This window comes from Hyperolius riggenbachi, chromosome 2, assembly GCF_040937935.1.
Source record: "Hyperolius riggenbachi isolate aHypRig1 chromosome 2, aHypRig1.pri, whole genome shotgun sequence".
NCBI classification, from domain to species: domain Eukaryota; kingdom Metazoa; phylum Chordata; class Amphibia; order Anura; family Hyperoliidae; genus Hyperolius; species Hyperolius riggenbachi.
In genome coordinates, this window is record NC_090647.1 from 460,002,129 (window position 1) to 460,016,664 (window position 14,536).

The 14,536-nt window shown below is 41.7% G+C and overlaps 1 protein-coding gene across 24 annotated transcripts in view; it reads left to right on the forward strand.

Annotated features, from left to right (window-relative positions):
• Nucleotides 1-11,335, forward strand: part of MYO18A (myosin XVIIIA) — a 488,146-nt gene extending 476,811 nt beyond the window's left edge. For 19 of the 24 annotated variants that reach the window (XM_068270110.1, XM_068270109.1, XM_068270113.1 and 16 more), the window contains 2 exons: nucleotides 4,428-4,463; nucleotides 7,608-7,695. Coding sequence is in view for 5 of the 24 variants with exons in the window: in XM_068270130.1 (XP_068126231.1) it covers nucleotides 4,428-4,431 (4 nt within the window). In the remaining 19 variants the exon portion in view is untranslated. Of the gene's footprint in view, nucleotides 1-4,427; nucleotides 4,464-7,607 lie in introns of all 24 variants that reach the window. The other 5 variants (XM_068270128.1, XM_068270129.1, XM_068270131.1 and 2 more) reach the window with 2 other exon arrangements.
• Nucleotides 11,336-14,536: the final 3,201 nt, after the last annotated feature.

Here is a 14,536-nt window from a genome sequence, read left to right on the forward strand (position 1 = left end):
ACTTTTTAGCGCTTGACAACTGAAAAAGTACTAAAAAGTGCGTACAAAGTAATATCAAACTTTATTTTACTTTGTTGCTAAGGTGAGAAGACCTCTTCTGTAAGAAAATTTAACCAAATGGACACCCTACTGTGCTAAGGCTCCTACAAATGATGGAACACAACCAGGAAATAAATAAATGTATCAAGTAATTGAATACTTTGAATTGTTAACTGGGGACAGTGGCGCGTAGCTAGAGATTATGGGGGGGGCCATAATATGTAGGTATTCTTGAGCAGCGCCACCTGCCCCTACCCTATGGATATGAGTTCATTGGGCAATTTAAATACTCATATAATCTACACTGCATATAGTTGTTTGGCATTTAAACAAAATCATAGGGTGGAGGAACACAAGAAAGTTAATGGTAAATACATCAAGTACCACCTGGTCCCCATAGCAGCTGCTTTGGCAATTGATACCAAAGCTGTGGAGTCTGAGTTGAGGAGTTGGAGCAATTTCTGGGGTACCTGAAGTCACTGGTTTCATAAACTGAGGAGTCTGAGTTTGAGTTGGATGATTTTTGTACCCACTCTATAGTCAGAGTGAGCCGGAGCAATTTTTGGGTATGATTTTTGTACCGACTCCACAGTCCTGATTGCTATGCCCTTGGCTGAGGACCCAGGTAGTCATGTGATGTGAGCCCTGTCACGGCATAGGCTACGTACCACTCTGTTCCTCCAGTGTGGCTGGCAGAGAAAGGTAGGCATAGATGAACATTTGTTTGAAAGTCCTTGACATTCAAGCACTGCTAGAAGTTCCCGTGGCAGTGTCACATGTCAAAATGACATCATTACCACCCTGGGGCCTGGACACCACAACATGGCCTCACTATTTTTACATACGGATTACCAAGGGTCACCTGAAGCACACATCAGTCTCAGCCAGTATGGGGAACTAGTGCAGTATGTGTATTCATGCAATGATGCATGTGATTCAGTACAGTGATTCAAAGAACAGGTCAAAATAAATAATGATAGAAATGCCAAATATACAGCAAGTAGGAAATACAGACAGGTGGGGTTTTGGCTTAGAGCTAGTATAAAATGTTATTGTGTAGGCATAGGCCATGGCTTTCATAGGGTTACATGTATTAATTAGTGGAAGAGGGTAATTTGCATCCATTAAATGGATTATTGTCCACAGCCGCATGATGATTGAATGGTAGCGAGCGGTACTTAATGATGCTGTTTCTCTTTCTGCATTGTGCTGTTGCTCAGGTTCTGCAGACCTCTGTTAATAAATGATGATGATGGCAATTCATTAGAATAGATGAGGCTAGTTCCTGCTTTAACTGTTTAAGGCGCGCACATGAGGCACTTAGTGTTGGCGATGGGAAGAATCCCGTCTTTGTGATAATGAGAATCTATGTGAATGTGCTCTGCAAGGTGTGATGTGAATGCTGGACACAACAACAACAGCTCTTGCACTATTACCTCCAAAACACTTAAGGCAATTAATAAAATAACATATCCAACTTATTTAGCAGATTGTTTTAAGAACTGAAAATGTATTGTTGGCAAATACAGTAGAATCTGTTTATAGTAAACTCCAAGGGACCAGGCAAAGTAGTTTACTATATCAGAAGGTTACTATATCAGAAATTGTCATACTTAAGCACATAAAAGTATACTATACTACTGTATTTTAATTCGGTCAATAATTGGGAGTCATTTTTTCTTTTTATTGCTTCAGCAAATGAGCACAGACAGTGTATAAGCTAGATCGCAATACACAGTGCTCAATATGCAATAATCACGCAACAGCTTGCACAGGAAATATAGGTCTCACCAGTTAATGCAGGTACAGTACTTATAGTGTGCTCCTCTGTCCACGTTTCTATGTAGCCTGGATGATATTGCAGCTTTGCAGCCAAGTCACTGATGAGCAGTTACCTCAGTAATTAGGCAGCAGTTTATTCAAAAAGCATAGGTCTCACCAGTAGATGCAGCTTGCGGTCTTTAGCCCATGCTCTGGAGTAGTGTGCAGATAGCAGGCTACAAGTGGCTGACAGTTCGCCCACCAACCACGGCTCATGGGTCGCCACATAAAGTATGATGCATGCTCCTGCCCACTATTTACTATAGCCAGATACAGAATACCACAGGGGCCAAAAACAGGCTCACTATAACAGAACTTCTATTAGATCCAGGTTTGCTATGCCAGGTGTTACGCCCATATACTTATAATGGCACTTGGCCAGGACCTGGTAATTTCGTTTACTATACCCTAAGCTCTATTAAATCAGAGTTTGCTATAACAAGATTATGCTGTGTATATATTAAAAACATTTTATTTTTGTTTAACGTATATAGCGTTATAAAGAGGATTTCCAATTTAAGACAAAAATTCTTCAGTACACGTTGTGTATTTACCGTATTTTTCAGACTTTAAGACGCTCCTCACCACAAGACGCACCTAGGTTTAGAGGACAAAAACCTGGGGAAAAATATTGATACACTTAACCTGATGCATCCATGGTGAAGGGGCGTCTTGTGGATTATGCCCCCTTTGTAGCTCATGCTCCCTTGTACCTCTTGTGTCCCCTGTGTCCTCCTCTGTCCCTCTTGTGTCCCCCTGTGTTCTTCTGTCCCCCTTGTGTCCTCCTCTTTGCTACTTTGTGTCCCCCTTGTGTCCTCCTCTATGCCCCTTTGTGTCCCGCCTTGTGCCCTCCTCTAGGCCCCGTCGTGTGCCCCTTGGGTCCTCCTCTATGCCCCTTTGTGTCCCCCTCTAGGCCCTTTGTGTCCCACCTTGTGTCCTCCTCTATGCCCCTTTGTGTCCCCGTGTGTCCTCTGTCCCCATGTCCTCCTCTGATGGGCACAGTAGAGGGAGTCCCCAACATTGCGGCAGGTTGGAGGTTCGTATTGGCAGGCGTTCACAAGTCAGGAACTCCCTGCATTCGGACCATAAGACGCAGTGACTTTTTTTCCCTACTTTTGGGGTAGAGACTAACCAGCAAGCTCATGGTGAACCAGAACTCATTGGAGTGTGTAAGGGACTACAATTTGGGGTAGAAAAAGTGAGTCTTATAGTCCAAAAAATAGTGTATAATGGAAGGTATACATACTGTATGTTGGTCTTTGCAATCCAGCAGCAAAAGCGTTTAGCAACTTACCCGCCTTGGTTGCTGTTATAAGCAAAGTGTTTCATAGCTATAATAAAGCAAAATGTTTTATAAAAATATTACCATGTACAGGTGTAGCAGGAGCACCAAAAACAAAACTTTTATTTTGCAATATTTGATGGGTTTCTTATTTGAATTGATTTTAAAATTGTATATTTTTTTTCTGTAATGCATAATAGATAATAGAAAAACAATAGATGTGCTGCTAATCATAAATGGTATACACATTTCATCACGCAGGCAGACAAATGACAGCGCTCAAGGCTGCACCTGAAATGAAAACCAACAGAGGCATGCAGAGCCCCACTGGGGCTAAATACATGCCTTGAATGCAAAACAAATTATTTGCACAAATTATTTACTGAAGCGAACACCCTCCTTTGTTATACCTGCTTTGAGTGCTAGGTGTGTAATGTTGTTGTCCAGCTTTTGGAGCTCTGCACATCTATGCAGATAGATCAATCGGGTACAACCTCTGTCTGAAAGCGCTGCCATGTCTCCCGCTGTGCATAATGTAGATACAGCAAGTTTTAGATATCACCTTTTTGTGTGTATAATTTTCTCAGTTAGCCATTATTTGTGCATACTGCTTAATTTATAAAAGGTGTGAGAAGAGTTGTCTGCCAAACAAAGGGAAAATGGAGAACAGAGGGGACATTCCTAAGAAACTTGATAATCATTTTTGGTGTTTATCTCCACTTTTTGGTCATTTCAGTTCAAGCTAATGGGGCTTCCATTCACTACATCACACTACTTTTTCATTAAATTTTCAAACTTAGTTCTTCCTTGAAGTACATGTTGTGTCATTGTGAAGTATGGCATTAAATAACTGCCTAACAAAGTGTCAGTAGTGGAAAAAATTAGGGTTCAAGTACAGATCACTCCAAAATGGCCCTCAAAACTCTAGCAGAAAAATGTACTAAGTAATAGTTGTACTCCTCCCCATTCCATCATCCCATCATCCCATAATGGTGTTGATTACTTGTAGCTAAACTTTGCAGTTTACTGGCACATCCATTGGAACCACATGGCACCATCATTTGGTTTTATAGCAATAAACCAAGTAACAATACAATGTTTTTTGAATATTTTATGTTATTGAAACCAAAAAAGTGTCAAATGTAATTGTTAGTACCAGAAACAGATGAAGATGCATGATTTGGAATGAGTTTGGTTTGAGGTCTGATGTGCTCTTGTAACCGTAGTAAGTTATTCTTGAGTGGTTGATGTGGAAAATAGTGAATTTTACATCGTTCATTGACAGGTAAAAGGAAAGCCCAATCAATGTGGTATGTACAGCGTAAGTATTTTGCGTTTCCTTGTCCAATCAAAGATCTGGATATCAGAAATTAATGAGGTGCTGTTATCTACAGATGAAGCATGTTATTGGAAAACCTCTGTGAACAACTCTAGGGCATAGCTCTCTGTTTCAAGCTGGTGTTGGTAAAGCATTGCAAGTTTGTGTATTTGATGTAATTGCAAAGTAAGCTTAACACAGTCTTGCAAACAGAGAGAAATCTAGTACAGGAAGTCTAGCCATTCACATCTTTATTGACAGCAAATCGCTGATATGGGTCTGTCAACTGTCTTAGATGCACTTGATACAGGCATAAGGTCACAAGACACCTCTGTTACCAGTTCTATTACATTGCAAAATCCACATGCATATTAGAAAGAACTATATAGGGCATATACTGTAGATGAGTAAAGGCCTTAATCTCACTAGACCATTTGTGCATAAACATGATTTCACACACGTTCTCGATGCAAGACACGTGAAGTGGGGCCAGTTTTTAGCGTGCACATCGGTGGCTTCAACACGCTATACACAATGGAAAATCACGCACGTCTTGCGATAAAGTTTTCCCGGGCATTACCACACAATACACGAGAACACTTTCGCTGTTGTTAACGGCAAGATGAGAGTTGCACAAAACGTGCGATGCACCATAACTGACAACACCGCACATAGTGTGAATGAGACCTTAGTGATGGAAGCTGGAAAGGACCAAAAAGCCATTCACTAAATACGTGTCTATTTAAAAACACAGTTGTCCTCCTGTATGAAAGTCCTGGGTCTCTTATCCTATGCTTTCACTAACATGGCCACTGTAGACACTGACAAATGTATGGGACATCTTAAGAGATTTAACAGTACTTGTGTAGCCTGTGGACCACAGGTTGGGCATGAACAGCTGTTTGAAGCGGATTCCACGCTGGCTGCTATTATTCAGAAGAGCTAGAGTTAGGAATCACAAAGGTGAGGTTAGTGTTAGGCATTGGAGGCAGAGGAGAGGGGAGGTTAGTGTTAGGCAGAGGAGAGGAGAGGTTAGTGTTAGGCAGAGGAGAAGAGAGGGGAGGTTAGTGTTGGGCTTTGGAGAGCGGAGGATAGTGTTGGGCAGAGGAGAGTGGAGGTTAGTGTTAGGCAGAGGAGAGGAGAGGAGAGGTTAGTGTTAGGCAGAGGAGAAGAGAGGGGAGGTTAGTGTTGGGCTTTGGAGAGCGGAGGATAGTGTTGGGCAGAGGAGAGGGGTGGTTAGTGTTAAGCAAAGGAGAGGGGGAGGTTAGTGTTAGGCAATGGAGGGAGGTGTGGGGGGAGGTAGTATTATAGTGTTAGGCATTGGAGAGAAGTTAGTGTGAGAGCACCCTCAGCCAGGTCAGCTGCTGAATCTGTGGTCAGCGGGTTAATATGCAAGTACCAATTTCACATATCCGCATCACTGAGTGAGTTGTTAGTGACTTCCTGGCACAAAGGGACTAGGAAAAGGCGGCTCTAACATATGCTAGAGTTGGCTTCATACGGAACCCCTGCAGCTGGTCAGAACCATCGGCACCAGTACAGAAAGGCACCGAACAACAAGCTCACACATTGGGTTAGAGGGTTAGTGTACGCTGGCATCGCTAATGTAAAACCAGTTTATATGAGCCCTAGTTTATTGGAACTGTCTCTCTAGCAGAAAAACACACTGATTTTGGCATAACATGCTTCATGTATGTAGGCAATAGCTTTTTTTTTTTTTGGTAGGCTGAACCAATCTTGGAATTGCTGTTTTTAGAAACACTGGGACTATATTTTTAAAACTGGAAAAGAAAAGACATAATCCACTCCAGCTGTCTATTTACTAGGATAAGATATTAAAATGTTTCAGCTGGGTGCGGTGGTCAATGTACTGGTTGTTTTTCCAATAAGTCCACCAGTGCATTATGAGGCAGGGCAGTCCTCCAGCTCTAAAGAATTAGCAGTTAAGTAAATATGCTGAATTCTGCCAAACATTGGTTCAGCTTACAAAATATGTGACCGGATAAAGGTAACCACTATTCTGTAAACACACTTGTTTAATTGTTGCTGCATGTGGCTTGAACACCCAATCCTTAACATCAATTCTGAAATTGCATGCAATAGCGCACACTGGATCTTTCTGAAGCTGATAATTGTACTGTGGATCAAGTTAGGTGTACTCAGAGGCCGACTCCATCCAAATATACTGGATAGGTTATGGTGCATTTTGAAACCTATCTTGTATCTCTGGGTAATGCCACAATTTCCCTAACCTGCACAGTTTCAGTACTTTAAAGCTCGGTTGCCACTTGAGCAGGATCGCCAACAGCCAGTAGGAGCAAAGAGTGCAGTGTATTGTCTGGTGTAGTCCTTGGTACCTAATGCTTTCCCCCTCCCTCCCCAGTATAGCTTCCCTGGTGGTCTTGTGCTTCCCACCCCCCTCAATCCCCAGTCTTGCTTCCATGGTGCCTAGCTTCCCTGGTGGTGATCGTGGCTTCCCCACCCTGTGCTCCCCCAGCTTCAAACCCCCTGTGTGCTGCCCCAGTTTATAATGCAGAGTATAGGCAAAGGAGTAGCAGTGCTTCCATCCTCTCGCTCCAGGGCTGGCATCTCACTCTCCTCATGTTGCGTGGAAGCAACGTGAGGTAGAAGAGGTAAGCGGAGAGGAGCAGTGTTGCCCTTCAGCGGAGTTGAGAGAAGCGCTGCTCCTGCTTCTCCTATTCTCCGCTTTATAGACAGGCGGAGCGCTGTTCTATCCAAACTCCTCCCCCTATCTCTTCACGATCGACATGGGATAAGGGAGGAGCGTCCAGCCAGTCTTTCAATATGAACACGTAGCTTTCTTCCCACCACAGTTGACATGAGCTTGTTCAGAGTCAGTGACTCAGAGGATCAGTACAACAGTCAGGCAAGTAACTTTCTTTTAAAAGGGGAATTGGCAATGCCACTGTCCATATTTTTCACTTATTGATTCAAGCTTTGGTCTGATAACCTCCATTTCTGGTTTAGAATTACAAATCACTGTGTGATTCTGATTGATTCTGCATAATTCTGCTTGTCTGGAAATCTTACACTGGGTTTGGGTTTTAAACCTCTTAAAAAATGATAAAGTATGACGAAGGTCTGTGCTGTAGAAACTAACCTGGGTCATTTTTCTTTCCTTGCCAGCCCCCCATCGTATAGGAAACCGCTAAGCTATGACAGATGTGATGACGAGCGGGACAACTTTGAGAACTCATACCGATCTAAATATTCTCCGAGGAGCTACCTGAGCGACAGCGACACAGAAGCCAAATCCTCCTAAGCATTATCCTGACTGCGCTGACCATACGAGGGCGCTGCTACGCTGTGGAATGTGAAAATGCTGCAACATCCTTGGACTGAGGCATGTGCTTTCTGTAGATGTCCTCTAAGCAGTCCATTGGCTTCCAAATAACGTTCATCTCAGACTTAGCGAGATGCTCCACCCTTGCCCAGATCCCACCGATCTCCCTGCATCAGCTGATTTCTGCATTTAGGTTATAGGTGGCTTCCATTGAATCCATCTAGCTTGTGTTCATGCTTGATGACTGGTGGAAGAGGAAACAGATAAATTATTATTCTGATCTACTGTTTTCTGCATTTTTTTTCCTTTTCTTTCCTGTTTGATTGTTGGATTATAACATAATAGTTTGGATTTTCCACTGTCCTTGGGTGTAAGAGCTCCCTCTATCTGTAAACACTAGGACATGCAGCCCCGAACGCACATTACAGGTGCTGCTTCCGTGGAGCACTGCGCTGAAATGGTGCCTTTCTTTTGCCCTCCTGAGTGATTCTTTTAATGCTTTCCAGACCCCTCAAAGTGAGCATCCTGTACTTTTTTTTTATTTACATATGTTTATTATGTATATACACTTGGTTTCTGTTTAACTGAAGAAGAGGCAGGAAGTAGAAGAAAGAAGATCACACAGGCTGGCTTTGGTGGGGTCATACTTCTGATTCGCTCTTTACAGGAATGCAGATGATATAAAAAAAAAAGAGCAGCTTGGGTAAAAATTTTAGTTTTGCATTGTGGGTAACCAAGGACGATATTCTTCCTTCACAAACCGATGATAAGAAATACACAGTATTCCTATAGCTTCTAGCCTGCTAGAAGGGCCTGCATCAAGTGTTTTTGTACTGGTCTATCGCGATGTAAAACCAAAAATGTAAAACTATTTTGGTTACGAAAAAATGTATGTACATGTAGCAATCTTATTTACAGATATGCAAAAAGAATGTTAAAATGTTTGTACATGCAAGTTCTTGGCAGCATGATTTGTCCCAAGCCACGGTGTAAAATTTTAATAACTTTCATTCATCTGTATGAATTTTTGCACTTGCTAGAAATTTACGAAGGCCACTCTTCCTGAGGCAAAGGGTCTGCTTGTGCCTCACACCAGACATCCTGTAGCTAAAGTGTACCTGTTGCTTGTCTGTGACCATTGTGTGTGATTATTAAAGAGTAGGCACATGTCCACTCACTTGAAGACCCAAGGAAATCTACAAGACATGTTTAGGAAAAGTTTTTTTTATTTCCTTCTTTCATAGGAAATGTTGCTTATTTATTTAAGCCATTTTTACATTGTTTTTTCCCACTGTTTTCTTCATATGTTGGCACAAAGCAAAATATTCTATAGAAGTCTATTTTCTGGATAGTTTCTTCCATTCTATGACTTCCTGCTAAGTTTTCACTGAGGATTTACACCACCCTCACCCAGGCAACCGGTACACTTCAGTATGTGCCTGTTAGTAGTAGGACTAGAGACATAGGTGCTGCCATTTTTCTTCCAGTTCTAGACTGTTTAGTGTATTTTGGTGAGTTGATATGCAGCCCTGGTACCAATATGGGTACCTGAGGAAAAAAAAAAATCAGCTATAGAAATGAATTTATTTTTTGTCAAGCTTCAAAGCCCCACTGGTCCTCCAATTCCCATCTGCAAACTTCTGAAGCCATGTTCTGCCTGATGCCACTGTGATAGCAAGTGGGTCATAGGAATTATGGGACAAGTAAAAGAGTAGTAGCTTTGCCCAGCAAAAACACTCATTGCCTTTGCAAATACCCTTGTGACAGGAAGCAGAGGCATGTGGCAGCCATCTTGGTAGAGTAGTTTTCTACCTTTTCTCTCTTCAGACACCACTGTGCAAGAAAAATGATAAACTCTGAAGATGCAGGACTAGTGAAAGTGGAAGGGAAGATAAATGCTTCTCTCTGCAGGTTTGTTTTTTTCTTTTTGGCGGGAGAATGGGCAAATATACCTAGAGCTACTCTTTAAAGTAATTCTGAACACAAGCATCAAAATCTCTGTCTGAAATAAAGACATATGAATAGATAGTTTATAATGAAAATAATGAAAATTCTGTCCACCAGCCATTTATGCAAGTCAGTAAAATTACTACAGGTAAACCATCCCACACAGCCAGCACAGTGCAGAGGAGGGTCATGTGTAGACTGAGGCTTGAGCAGCTTTCAAGAGCTTGGCTTATTTGTGGGTGAGGGGAGGGGTTTGACTGAATTATTATTATTTTTATTATTTAGTATTTATATAGCGCCGACATATTACGCAGCGCTGTACAGTGTGTGTATATATATATATATATATATATATATATATCTTGTCACTAACTGTCCCTCAAAGGAGCTCACATCTACCATTGCTGAATGAATTGGTCTCACAGTGGAGGGACATGCCTTTATAAGGGTGTGACATGTCTCTGCTTACCTCTTCAGTTTGCAGTGGATAGCTGGACCTGTCAGATTACCCTCCTACCCCGAATGGTGACTACATGACAGAACACAAAAGTCACTCATGAAGTATGAATAGAACCTGTTTTTTTACAAAATACACTCAAACATCAGCATTGGAAGTTGCATGGCAGCATTCACCTCCGTTACCATAGTTACAGAGAATAACAGGTGAAAATGATGTGGTATTTAAAGGGAACCTAAACTGAGAGGGACATGGATGTTTCCTTTTAAACAATACAAGTTGCCTGGCAGTCCTGATGATCTCTTTGGCTGCAGTGGTGGCTGAATCACAGACCTGAAACAAGCATGCAGCTAATCCAGTCTGACTTCAGTCAGAGCACCTGATCTGTATGCTTGTCCAGGGGCTGTGGCTGAAAGTATTAGAGACACACGAACAGCAGGAGAGTCAGGCAACTGGTATTATTTTAAAAGGAAAAATCCATATCCTTCTCAGTTTAGGTTCCCTTTAAGATGTCGGTAGGAGCAACAAAAGCAGCCATCTTGTGGTTTTGCACAGAATATGTACTAATTTCTCTCCTTCTTTTAAACTTGCTTTTTAATTTTAAGATTTCATGGTGATTTCAAGAAAACCGTGCAATAAAAAAGTACAACGTTGCTTGAAGTAAATTTTTATTCATGTAATTTTAATGTCAGTTGATCTGTCACATGTTCAGTTGCATATTAAATATAAAGGGCCTTGAATTATTATTTTTTTTCCAAAATGGAAATTTAATGTAAAAATATAGTTGGTAAGTATTTACAACTTACTTGACCATCCTGGAAGCAGCCATTTTGTCCAAGCCAATGTAATTAATTCACAACACAGTGTTACCATTGGTTACTTGGGAGATGGTCGTCACAATCACCCTCAAAATGGTTGTTTCTACTGGAAATTGTGATTTTAAAGATTTGCTCCAGTTGCTCACTGCAGGTTCAGACAGCAGAGTTTTTAGCTGAGGAAATTCCTGTAATTAAGAAAAAAACCACGTCTATATCCCTGTTAAAGGAACTTTCTCACATGTTAGTGGGGTGACATAGGTGTGATATATGCATACTATGGAAGTTCTTGAGCTGCAGCTTTTTTTTTAGTCAACTGTGTGACGGTCAATAAAACAAAAATTAGACTGGATATTTTATGCTTGCTTTATTTTGTATTATTTAAATGATATATAATACTTTAAGTGGAGCTACAGTTAAACTTTCCCATTTGCTCCAGTAGATTAACCATAACATAGGATTTTAAAGGACCTCTGTCGCAAAAATCTTAAAATTTTAAATACATGTAAACATATACAAATAAGAAGTACGTTTCTTCCAGAGTAAAATGAGCCATACATTACTTTTCTCCTATGTTAACCTCTGTTAACCTATGTTAAATGATAACCTCTGAAGATGCAGGACTAGTGAAAGTGGAAGGGAAGATAAATGCTTCTCTCTGCAGGTTTGTTTTTTTTCTTTTTGGCGGGAGAATGGGCAAATATACCTAGAGCTACTCTTTAAAGTAATTCTGAACACTTACAGTAAGTAACAGAAATCTGGCATTACCGATAGATCTTGGACTAGCCCATCTTCTTATGGGGGTTCTCAGGGTTTTCTTTATTTTTAAAAGTGCTTAGTGAATGGCAGTTGCTCCGTCCAACTGCCAAAGAAGTGTGCAGGGAGGCTGGCCAGCATCTTTGTATAAATCTTTTTCAGGAAATGTCCTGTATAAATAATAAGGGCTCTTTCACATTAGACAACGCATGCAGGAGCCGTTCTCCTGCACGCGTTGTCTGCCTGCGGCGTGTCATCGGGTATCTGCGATGCGACGCAATCAGCGGCGGTAGCTGGTAATTAAACTTGATGGAAACCGCCAGCTTGCAGGTGCATTGGATGAAAAACTGCGCCCGGATGCGTCGGAACCGCAACGCATTGAAACGCAGCGTCGGGTGTGAAAGGTAAAATGAAAGTCTATGGACTTTCATTTTACCTTGGTTAACGCAAACGTTAGCCGTTTGCGTTAACGCACAAAATCTGCCCTAATGTGAAAGAGCCCTAAAGGCCATGATAAGAATCCCCTATGAAGAGATGGACTAACCCAAAACCTGTCGGTAATGTCAGATTTCTACTACCTACTGTAAGTGACAGCAACATAGGAGAAAAGCAATTTATAGCTCATTTTACTCTGGAAGAAATGTACTTCTTATTTGTATGTGTTTTAAATTTTAAGATTTTCGTGACAGTTCCTCTTTAAAGAAAAAACCTTTAACGGTAACCTGTAGTGATAAGTATTTGCCATATTTATTTCCTTTTAAAACAATACCAGTTACCCTGATGATCTATTTGGTTACAGTAGTGTCTGTATCACACTAGAAGCAAGCATGCAGCTAATCTTGTCAGATGACAATAATATCAAAACACCTGATCTGCTGCATTCTTCTTAAGGGACTATGGCTAAAAGTATTAAAGGCAGAGGATCAGCAGGGTAGCCAGGCAACTGGTATTGCTTAAAGGGGAACTGAAGAGAGAGGTATATGGAGGCTGCCATGTTTATTTCCATTTAAGCAATACCAGTTGCCTGGCAGCCCTGCTGATCCTCTGCCTCTAATACTATTAGCCATAGCCCCTGAACAAGCATGCAGCAGATCAGGTGTTTCATAATTTAAAGTCAGATCTGACAAGACTAGCTGTATGCTTGTTTCTGGTGTTATTCAGATAATACTGCAGAGAAATAGACCAGCAGGGCTGCCAGGCAACTGGTATTGATTAAAAGGAAATAAACATGGCAGCCTCCGTATAACTCTTACTACAGTTCCCCTTTAAAGGATACCCTAAGTGACGCGTGTGACGTGATGAGATAGACATGGGTATGTACAGTGCCAAGCACACTAATAACTATGCTATGTTCCTTTTTTTTTCTCTGCCTGAAAGAGTTAAATATCAGGTATGGAAGTGGCTGACTCAGATAGAAAGTGACTACAGTGTGGCCCTCACTGATAAGAAATTCCAACTATAAAACTCTTTCCTAGCAGAAAATGGCTTCTGAGAGTAGGAAAGAGATAAAAAGGGTTAATAGGTCATAGATTTTAGCTCTGGTGTACTTCAATGAAGTAAAAAAAATTGAGCAAAAACAATAAAACAGTTAAAACTTAAAAAGTTGATTTAAACATAAAGTAAAACTGTGGAATATCTTAAAAAGTTATTTTTAGGAGATGGAAGATAGATACAATTGCTTATTTCATTCGTTTATTTTCGCTTCAGGTGTCCTTTAAAGCGAGTCTGAAGTATTTTAAAAGAAAAACAAAACAAAACAAAAAAACCTGATACTTACCTAAGGAAATGGAAGGCTCTGGGTCCTAATGAGCCTTCCCTTTCCTCTCACCGTCCCAGTGCTGGATCCCGGGTTCAAATCTCCTGCCGCAGGAGGCTTCTGAAGTCTTCAGGAGCCTGAGTACTCCCAAAGACTGGCAGCTCCTTACTAGGCATGCATGCGCTCGAGTCAGCGTGCTCGGACATGCGCAGTACAGAGCGGCACGTCTTCGGGATCACTTGGGATCCTGAAGACATCCAAAGCCTCGGGCAGCAGCAGAGCGCAGTCTGACTGGAGAGCACTGGAACGTGGGGACCATGAGTGGAACAGGAAGGCTCCTTAGGGCTCTTTCACACCAGAGCCCATTTTCCGCGTTTTAACGCAAAGTCTATACTTTGCGTTAACCAAAGTAAAAGGAAAGTCCATAGACTTTCCTTTTACCTTTCACACCCGACGCTGCGTTTCGAAACGTTGCGGTACGACGCGTCCCAGCGCATTTTATCGTCGGGAATCGCCGTTTCCCCTTCGGGTTAATTAACTACTACCGCCGCTACTCAGCGTCGCACCGGAGTTTCACGACGACACGCCGCAACGCGTGCAGAAGCCGTTCTCCTGCACGCTTTCAGTGTGTAACGGGCCTTAGGGCTCTTTTACATCAGAGCTTGCGTTGGAGAACGCTCAAAGCATACGTTTTGTTGTATGCGTTTTAATGCGTTTTGATATGCGTTGCACTGCAGTGAGTGTGCGTTTTTAATCCATTTTCAATGCGTTACAGCACATAGAAAAACGCAGGTAATTTTTTTTTCTTTTAGTTTTCAACTTTCTACATATTTCCTCTGTTGCATTCTGGGACTGATTGCCTGCGTTAACGGATTAAAAACGCGCATAGTGTGCGTTTTACATTGACTACCATTGTAACGCATAAAGCTAGCGTCGGCCGAAAAACTGCGCCTGGGTGCAGTGTAACGCAACGCACAAAAAGGCTGCGTTATATGTGAAAGCTAAAATGAAAGTCTATGGACTTTCATTTCACCTTGGGTA